General features: G+C 33.2%; 1 protein-coding gene across 6 annotated transcripts in view; it reads left to right on the top strand.

Annotated features, from left to right (window-relative positions):
* Positions 1-481: 481 nt before the first annotated feature.
* Positions 482-9,922, top strand: part of LOC129252976 (uncharacterized) — a 28,546-nt gene continuing 19,105 nt past the window's right edge. Inside the window, exons 1-2 of one of the 6 annotated variants that reach the window (XM_054891185.1) lie at positions 482-590; positions 1,775-2,689. In XM_054891185.1, coding sequence (XP_054747160.1) covers positions 1,885-2,689 — 805 coding nt within the window. In that variant the 5' untranslated portion in view covers positions 482-590; positions 1,775-1,884. Of the gene's footprint in view, positions 2,690-9,922 lie in introns of all 6 variants that reach the window. The other 5 variants (XM_054891186.1, XM_054891184.1, XM_054891183.1 and 2 more) reach the window with 5 other exon arrangements.

Below are 9,922 nucleotides of genomic sequence, written 5' to 3'. Positions count from 1 at the left end.
CATATTAAGTGAAAAAGTATATTGTTTCCTTTAATACAATATGTGCTCTTAAATTTGTGTGTACCTTTGCAAGTACCCTATACCTGTTTGTAATCAACAGGTAAGAAAACGAGGTGCGGTGAATTGCTGCTTCCAAAATATTTGAAATTTTTCACATCTAAACCACTTCAAGTATTCTCTCATTCTCTCACAAACACCTATAGCCCCATATACTATACGTAGCCATGCCATCCCAATAATAGTATAACCGAAAAACTCACCACAAGTTAAAACCAATACACTCATTGTAACATACAACATAACTCTATACCAGCACATATTCTCAACAAAGGTATGTAGTAATAAAACAAGTACTGATCTGTGACTCCAGATACGAACGAAGGCGAAGACGAAGACGAAAACGAAGAGAAAAATACCACGTAGTCGGTACTTTGGTCATGGTCGGCAATGGTTACCTACATTATTCTCAAGTATACTATCGTAGAGTGAACAACGTTTACGCAATTAACGGGTTTTGCGCTTCTTCGTTTAATCGTCGGATTTTTTCGTTTCATTACATTCATGCACAAATACACACACAGTATACTTTAGTATGTTGTCTGGATAAACTGCGAATTTCATGGCATTCCGTTGTGATCTAATCCATTGAATTCAGTATTTTCATACATTCGGATCGTCGTATTTTTGAAAACTATTCGCATATTTTCACTTTGCGGATTAAAATCGAAGAAAAAACATCTAACGATCAGCCGAATTGACGTTATTAAAATATTAAAAACATAAAAAAATAACAAAAAAAAACGACGATTTTGTTTTACAACACCGATTGCAGCTTCTTTGTGTATCCGTGCAAGTAGTGCATACATACATACATATATACCTACATACATACGTACATATGTATTGTTGTGCGTACTTGTCTACATTGGTATTTGCAAAAAAGAGGAAATTCTTGAACGCCGCCATATTTATTTTGCCACGACAATAAAAAACAAGATATTACACTTACCACATATCCGCACCACGAAAGCATGACAAAGCTGTAAATATATGTACATACATACATAGGCATATCTAAGCAAAGAATCAATGGGCGCACGACGCTTCAGTGTGGAAGTCAGTAATTCTACCGTCAAATTCCATTAGCCAGAATACTTGAGCTGCATTCTTTTAACCTTTAAATTTCAAGTGCCAAAAATAAAGAGATCAACAGCAATAATAAAACCAATTTGTGTATACGTGTGCGTGTATATTTTGAAAAAGTGTAAATATAATATAAGAATCTGGATCTACAACAAAGTAGTACTGTAGGGTGTCTGCAATGTTCAGTGTTGCGGGTATGCTTATTAATAAGTACGGAAATTAACAGTTTTACACGTACACAAGTATCTTTGCATACATATTGACAAAGGTGTGTGTGTGTGTAAATGAGAAGAAATATTAAGAATGCATATCTTGCATGATCGCAATTGTTGTAAGTAGTTTTATATTTATGATTGTGCTTAAAAATAATTTGGTGAAAATATGTAAAACAAACGAATTGAAGTTTAAGATGGAGTAAAATATTATAGCTGGATTCAAGAACCACTTAGAAACCCATCAAAACCAGAAAATCAACTTTGTTAACGGCTTTGCTTGACAAAACTTCGGTATACTCAATTCACTTGTGTCTCATATGTGTATGTGCATGCATAAATTTTGCTGCCACTAATCTCTCTGCCTTACATGCGTACTCATAAAAGCTTTCTTTTTATGCCTATTGCCTTTCGTCAAGTGTCACTTGAAACTGTGCTTGAAACTGTGACTAAAAGTGTATTTAATCCCACTAAATAATTAGGCAGCTAACTTTTTTCCGCGCATACAAATATTTTAGCACACAAAAAAATGGGTGACTCTACGCCTATATGTCGGTGTCGCGTACTTTATTTGGGCAGTGCTGTGCCGCGCCAGAGCAAGGATGGGCTACAAGGTATTCAAGAGCCACTACGCAGTCTGTATCCTTCGGAAGGTGCCATCGGCGCTAAAGGCATTGATTCATGGTTAAGTGTTTGGTCAAATGGAATTCTACTTGAAAACGTTGATGAGAATTTAAAACAAATTACGCGATTTTTCCCCATTGAATCACTGCACTATTGCGCTGCTGTACGTCAAGTTCTAATACCAGAACGCGGAAATTCTAAGACCGAACCGAAATTTCTACCACTTGACTCACCGTTCGCTCGAATGCCCCGCGCGCACCATCCACCAATATTTGCCGCTATACTACGACGTACGACTGGCATCAAAGTGCTTGAGTGTCACGTGTTTATTTGTAAACGGGAAGCTGCCGCAAATGCTCTAGTCAGATGTTGTTTTCACGCATATGCCGACAATTCGTATGCCCGTCAATTGGAGACAGGTAGTTCTGGTGGCGGTGCTGGCAGCAGTGCCTATGGCACGCTCAAAAGTGCCGTTGGTAGCAAATCAAATGGAGACCTAACTGGCATCGGCTTGTCCAATGGCAATCATCATCATATAGGCGCCTCCTCAAGCCAAGGTGGGTGGCGTTCACGCGCCGGTAGTACCACCACCCTGAACAGTGTTGGCAGGCAATCCAATGGTCATACTTTTAATGGCACCAGTGGCATCAGCCTGAATGGTGGAGGAAGCAATAGTAGTGCCGCTGAAGGGTACACATCTGTGAAGAATTGTAAGTTATAAACATTTTGATAATTTAGAATTTTATGTACTTGCTGCTGTTGTAATGCATGTTATGTGCCAGGAGGAAGTTTGTTGCCTAAATCTTTCGAATAGAATATGAAACGAAACACTTCAAGTGTGCGTAAGACCTGCAGCGGCTCAAACTTATTCAAATTTGCAAGTATTTTTTCTTCAAATTGTAAGTCAAATAATGGATTGTTTTTTTCTTGAAATTGACTGAGCATCGATTTTAAATGCCGAACCGAACCAAACATTTTCAAGAAAAAATTAGGGAACGAAGAAAAATTAGGTCTATGGGTTCAGCCACAAATTTCAATTCGCTTGCGGTTCGCCTTCGCCTAAACAAAAAACAGCCGAACTTTGGCCGATTTTTTCTTAAAATTTTTTTGCCTTCTTCAAAAATGGTTGTTGCAGCATAAATATGCCCCGTACATGTACGGCGAATACTGCTGGAGTAGCAATCCTTTGCCGAATATAAATCCGGCTCGTTCCGGTAGCTTAGAACCGACTACCGATATGGTATGAAATGGTATCAACTTTTAGTTTTTACCCTAAGCAAGCGGCGTGTGAAACCAGTCAACAGTTTCTGTTTGTTGAAATCATTTGAGTAGTGGTTTGGGGGCATTTTCATGTTTGATAGGCCGTTTGACGCTCGCTTGAAGCAAAACTATTTTGTTATTATTTTTTGGCGATCACTTTGCAGTTTGATCAAGTTTTCATCACTTCCATATATTTTTGGTCTTATTTTTTAGGTGAAAGATTAAAAACTTCGAATTTAGAATCATCTAAAGGAAATTTGTGGAACATTTTTGAAGGTTCATTTTTCACGAATCGCATCCATGGTATTTGCAGCCACGAGACAGATTCGGCCGCAATATTTTTTAACTCTTCTTGTTGTTGACTCTTCTAGTGATTTTGTTGAAATAAAATCCGACTGCCATATTCGTTTTATCGAAAATGTACTTCTTCTTCCACACTTTTCTATCGATCCATAATGATGTCGTCTCTGTTATTATTTGATTATATAATTTTTTAAAATTTTTTACTTAGACCTCTATCAAATTTACCCCAAATGAATTCCACAACCACCATCTAATGGTTAATTTTTGACGATATCATAGAAGTTACGTTGATTAAATTTTGTTTAAAATGATGTGGTGAGAAATAACTGTTAAGCTATTTTTTTATTTTTTAATTTTGGCGTAGACTACTTTTATAATTATGGGGCATATCTATTAGCGAAAAGCCAATCTTATTGAAGGAAATAAAAAAAAAGTTTTTTTTTAAATGTAGAATTAATTTGCATAAGCTTTTGAACAAGAAACTTAAGTCTAAAAAAAACTTATGTATTTAAAGCTTGTAAAGACTTTTACTTATGTTTTTTTTTTTACTTACTTGTGGCAAAGATCATTTATGGGTTAAGTTAGTGTAAACAAGCTTTTGACAAATTTGCTTTGACTAAATAAGTCCGCCTTCAATACTTAACACAAATTATGTCAATCACGTTGGTATAACATTGAATCTCTGAATAGAGTTTATTGAAGTGAAATAATGTCGGTTCGTTTTAACATAAAAAAAAAAAAATTACCTTTTTTAGGACCAAATAAATATACCTTTTGGAACGAAATTTTTTGATTTTTATTTTATTGTTTGTTTTAAAGTTTTGTGAAACATTTTTTTAATCATTTCTGAAAAAGAAAATGTTTTTGAATTTTTTTGAAAAAAAATTTGAATTTTTCATTTCCGTTTTGTTCACAATTTTTGTGAAACATATTTTTAAGAATTTCTTAGAAATAATTTGAAACAAAAATTTCCGAAAGCTATTTTTTTTTTGTTCAAAATTTTTGTAAAATATTTTTTTTAGTATTTTCTGGGATAGAAATAATTTTTTTAAATATATTTTATCCTCAAAAATTAGAAAAACAATTTCCATATTTCACTTTGGTAATTTTTTTTCGGTTCGTTTTAAAATTTTTATAAATATATTTTTTTTTTTATTTTGAATTTTTTTTTTGTTTTTTATGAAAATTTGTTTTTAGTAATTTCTGAAAAACAAGAGATTTTTTAAAAGGAAAATTTTATACTAAAAACTAAAAATCATAAAAGTGAGAAGAGGAGCCTAATTTATTTCACTTGAATATACTCCATTTCAAAACTTTCAACGTGGAATGAATCTCAATACCATTAAATTGTTTTTATGAAATTTTTTTTAGTAATTTCTGATAAAAAAGAGATGCTTTAAAAAGAATATTTTATCCCAAAAAATTAAAAAAAAAAATGATCAAATTGAGATATTTTCCGCTGTTATAAAAAATACCTTTTGAAACTAAATTTTCTGGATTTTTTTTTATTTTTTTTTTTTGTTCAAAATTTTAAAAAATTTTTTTTTCTGGAAATTTTATAATTTTTTGTTCAAAATTTTTGTGCAAAAAATTGCTTTAGTCATTTCTAAAAAGCAAAATTTTTATTATAATAAAGGTATGTTTTGCTCTAAAAAATTAAAAAAAAAATGTTAAAATTAAAAAAAAACACCAAAGATATTTCACTTGAAAGAACTCTATTCCAAAACTTTCAACGTGGAATAAATTTAAAAACTATTAAATTGTTTTCAGATTTTTTTCAGTTTACTCCTTTTTATTATTAAAGCCTACAAGTAAACTAATTTTCAGAAAAATGTACACTAATGAGCAAAATATGATACTTGCACCATTTCATATGGAATCGACTAGCGGGTTCCAACAAATACGCACAATCAGTTCCCCTATTGATGATTTTATAAGTAAAATAAATGCTTAGAATTCGACTTTCAAGAGATTTAAGGTTTATGAGCAATGATCAAAAAACAGATAATCGTAGAGGATGATTAATATTTAAAGAGCGAAAAGCGAAACACATTTTTTGAACACGTTCAATCCTATTGGTGGCAAGTTGATTGGTCGATCTTCGTATAAAAGGAGTATATTCAAAGTGTGGCCTCATAAATGACCTGAAGAGAAATTTAGAGGTATTACGTCTTGCAAAAACAGAGTAGGACGTCGGCATTATACAATTGTACTGCTCATTAAACTTTATTTTCGAAAATTACTCCAAGGTCTTTAATTCTACTAATGCTCCTTATGATGCAGTTTGATAAATTGTAACTTGAAGGCAACATTTTGCAATTCTTTTAGCAAGTCATTTAAGAGCTTTTACTTATATTTTAATAAATTCGCAACTTCAGGCACCACAAATCGAAATTGTATCAATCCGAAAGTTAATAACATCCAAAGAGGCTTTAATTAGCGAAAATTCCTTTGAAATGTTTGCCTAAAGTGAAAATCTTACGAAAGAAAATCAGCGATTGGCACACCCGTTGCCTGCACTCATCGCTTACCGGAAGTAAACTAAGTAGTCACGCTTGTGTGGTTTATGGGGAAATGAAAAAGAAGGTGTGAATTTTGATTGGCAAGCAGTTTTCGTAGTCTATTTCGCGCTTATCAAAGCCCACATTTTCTGTTGGAAAAAATTGCCAAATTGGAATTATCTATCTGCTCCTCCATTGAGTGTGGCTAGTGAGCAATTCTTGTAGGTCAGCTTAATATCGATTGGTGTTACCGTTGGCAATGTGAAAATACCGATGAGCTATTCTTTTAACATTAAAATATAAATTTTTTTAAAATTATTTTTAATTATTTACTGCATGCACGCATAAAAATATAAGATATAAACCAGCATCAAAATAAAGTGTGCACCATATTTTGATAAGTTTTGACTATTTATTTATTTGTTTTGTAACTTCAATTACTTTTTTATAACAATTTAGTTTATACTACTGCAATAAACATATAAATCCAAGTTTTAAACTTTGTAAAAATTTGGCAAATTTTTATAAAAATTTCAAAGTTTTTAGATGAATTTCGGTTAAGCAGTTTTATAAATCATTGACTTTTGGTGAATAAAGTACAAGTTTCAAGTCGATCAAAAATCACACTGATTTTTGGGAATTTTTTTCGGACGCGATCTTGTGCATTTTCTCCATTTAACGCCTATTCCACTTTTTTTATATGGAAACATCCAACGCCGTCAGCAGAAAAAAACTTCAAAAATCAACGTGATTTTTGAACCACTTAAGACTTGCAATTTATTATACCAAAACTCAACGATCTAAAAAACTGCATACCTGAAATTTCTCTAAAAATTCTTACTAAGAAGTTTTAAATTTCGATGAAAATTTTACGAATTTTTACAAAATTTATACAAAGTTCGAAAGTTTGCTTTATATGGTTCTTGTTGTAGTGTGCAATATACTAAAAAAAATAAATAAATGCTCATAACATAATATTTTCTCTCACCTTTGCACAATTTATAAAACCAAGCTATAAATTCTTTAGCCGGTTACATTTTTTTGACATTTTTTTCCATACGTGGATTTAGTAAAGCCTATCCGTTTAGTAAATGCGAACGTAAGTGTACATCAGCGTTTGGCTGCTGAAATCAGTGATTGTACAAACCTTTTTGAAAAATCTCCGCTCAACAAAAAAAAAATTCCACTTTTCGCTACGCTTATTAAAATGTTTGCCCATAAAATTCACTAAAATTTGTATCTAATAATAGTTGAGTTTAATAGAAAAATTAGCCATCACCAGCCATCAATCCAAATCAAGAGCGTAAGTGAAAATTCTCTACTAAAAAAAATTTGCCATCAAAAAGGAAAAAAACGAACGCAAAATTTACCATCGAAAACCGGTACAAGAAGCGATATCAGCAGAGATTTTTTAAAAATGTTTGTTTTGTCGAAAAAAGTACCATAAATATAAATTATAAATTCTGGTTTGTTTTTGATAAATTTTCCATTTTATCGTTTCTGTCTATAAACTGCAAATTTCAAACTGGCGCAAGAGCAGAAGTGCACAAAATACCTAGTTTCATGAAAGATAGTTTGTTTTGTTTACAAAAAGTTCAGTCATATGCTTACAGATAATTTTTTTTATAATTTTTGTTAGCTAACATTTCTCCTGTCAAAATGAATTTATATTCTTTATACTTCTCTAAGTTCTGCTGATAAAAGTATACAATAGCCCCCGGAGATGTTACTGCTTTGAAGTTATTTTCGAACTCCTATGAAAAAAAAAATACAATAAATTATTTCATTACCCAAAACCTGCGTAATAGAGCTAACAATGGAAAAAATACAAACAATTCAAATTAGTGCTGATTTTGAATTTATTCTAAGTTTAAATTTATTTATAATTATATAAAACACGGCAGGTTCGATGTGCAGAAAATTGACTACGAATATAACAAATTTAATTTGTTGAGTACAACATTTTTATGGGACAATATTCTGTATTCCAAATACTGTGTGTTAAAATTCCGTATTGTAAAATCCTACTTGAAACATTTTTTTATTCTGAAGTCACGTTTTTTCGAAATTCTACCTTGAAAAATTCTATATTAAAAATTCTGGGAGTCCTACGACATATTTCTTCTCATTATCCCTACGATTCCCCAAATTTTTAGTACAGAAGACTAAATTAAGGCAATAACAATTAAAACAACTAGTGATGATTTCAGAGACGATTCAACTCGCTAAAAATTTGATCGTACGAGTATATTAATTTCGCTTGATCTTACGTCATACTCCGTTGTTATAAAATAAGCCATATATGCATATCGACATCCAAACATTGACACACCTCGTATCTGCCTCGATTGTCTTCCATTAGCACCGCATAATAGCAGTGCAAAATATGTGACAGTGTTTTGACTTACGACAATGTTTCAACTTATACAATGCGGCCAATTGCAGGAGCACATAACTATGCACATACATTCGTACATATGTTTGAACATCGACATATTATTGTTGATTACCAATTGTTTTCACTTCCTTTTGAGTTTTTGAAGAAAACTAGAGAACGACCGAACATCGACTTTTAAGACTGAACCGAATCGGACTTCACCCAATTTCGACACTACCGAAACCAAACCGAAACCGAAGCTGACATTTTCAAAGGTCAAAGCACTAAATAACCAATGACTTTTTAAAAATCCGTATTTTTACTAATAAGAAAGCGGAAAAGGTGCATAAGTTTCATAATCACATAAATTTCAACTCATAACAAATAAAGGGTCTTTCAAAAATGCCGCCTAGATATCAGTAGCGAGTGAATGGATTTATCAACAAACAAAATTGTTGGGGATAAGAAAACCCTCACGTAATTTTCGTAAAGGCTATTCCCGATAGGCACACTAAGGAACCTCTAGCGCCTAGCAGTCAGACCCAGGCATTTGCAAATAAAGTATTCAATAGTCTCTTTCTCTGCCGAATCCACACCGCCATTAGTTAGGAAATTGAATGGCGTGTGATCCTCAGCTTCTGCTTCTGCCGTACTGAGGACAAAGTGTTTTTGAGATAGGGTGATAGCGATTAAACAGAACTTCACCTGTCCTGCGATTTTTTAAGAAGTTGTGCAGCTTCCCTTTAACAAACGTCTGAGATGGGCATAACTGAAACCGGTTCTGCGGACCCTTTTTCTGGCAAGCTCATCGGCAATTTCATTTTCATCTATGTTCTTATGCTCTGGAACCCAGATAAGAGAAATGTTTCCTGCACATTGGAGATGTTTGATCTCCTTCTTACAGGAGTTGGCCCGAAGCTGCCCGAAGCTGCAACAGAGCCTTAATCGCAGCTTGACTATCGGAAGAGAGCCTTATTGTGAATATGAATAGTAAAATCTGAAAGAATCTAAATTTTTACATGTTTTAAAACATCTGAGTCAAAATAGATTTGAATGCATTCTAAAAGGAATTTTATAGGGTGTTCGTAATTTATATAAAGGCGGCTCACGTATCCTGAAGCGCGGTAGGTATTTCTGGTAGCAACCATGGCCTGTCAAGAATTGTGTTAGCTGGAAGTTAAGCCCCATAGCTTCGACGTAACCATCTTCCAATGTTTGGGATTAGTGTACAGTTCCACTTTCCTTTTGTCGAGTTTTTCCAACGCTCCTGCCATTTTAGTGAGGATGTAGCCTTCTCTTTATCTATAATCCCTGATATGCCAATGGGATCGTACTCTTTTTGCACCTACACCCTCACTCGTTCTTCCGCCAATATATCGAAGCAATCGCCAATGCAGCTTTGACCGAGGTGATTTTGTAAGCGCTTATCACCCTCAGTGCTCAAAAATGACCTTCAATACGCATACACCAGAGTTGATGTGATGATGCAAATTAATAGCCCG

This window comes from Anastrepha obliqua, chromosome 1 (assembly GCF_027943255.1).
Source record: "Anastrepha obliqua isolate idAnaObli1 chromosome 1, idAnaObli1_1.0, whole genome shotgun sequence".
Classification (NCBI taxonomy): Eukaryota; Metazoa; Arthropoda; class Insecta; order Diptera; family Tephritidae; genus Anastrepha; species Anastrepha obliqua.
Note: the sequence above shows the minus strand (reverse complement) of the source record. Positions and strands in the feature narration are given on the sequence as shown.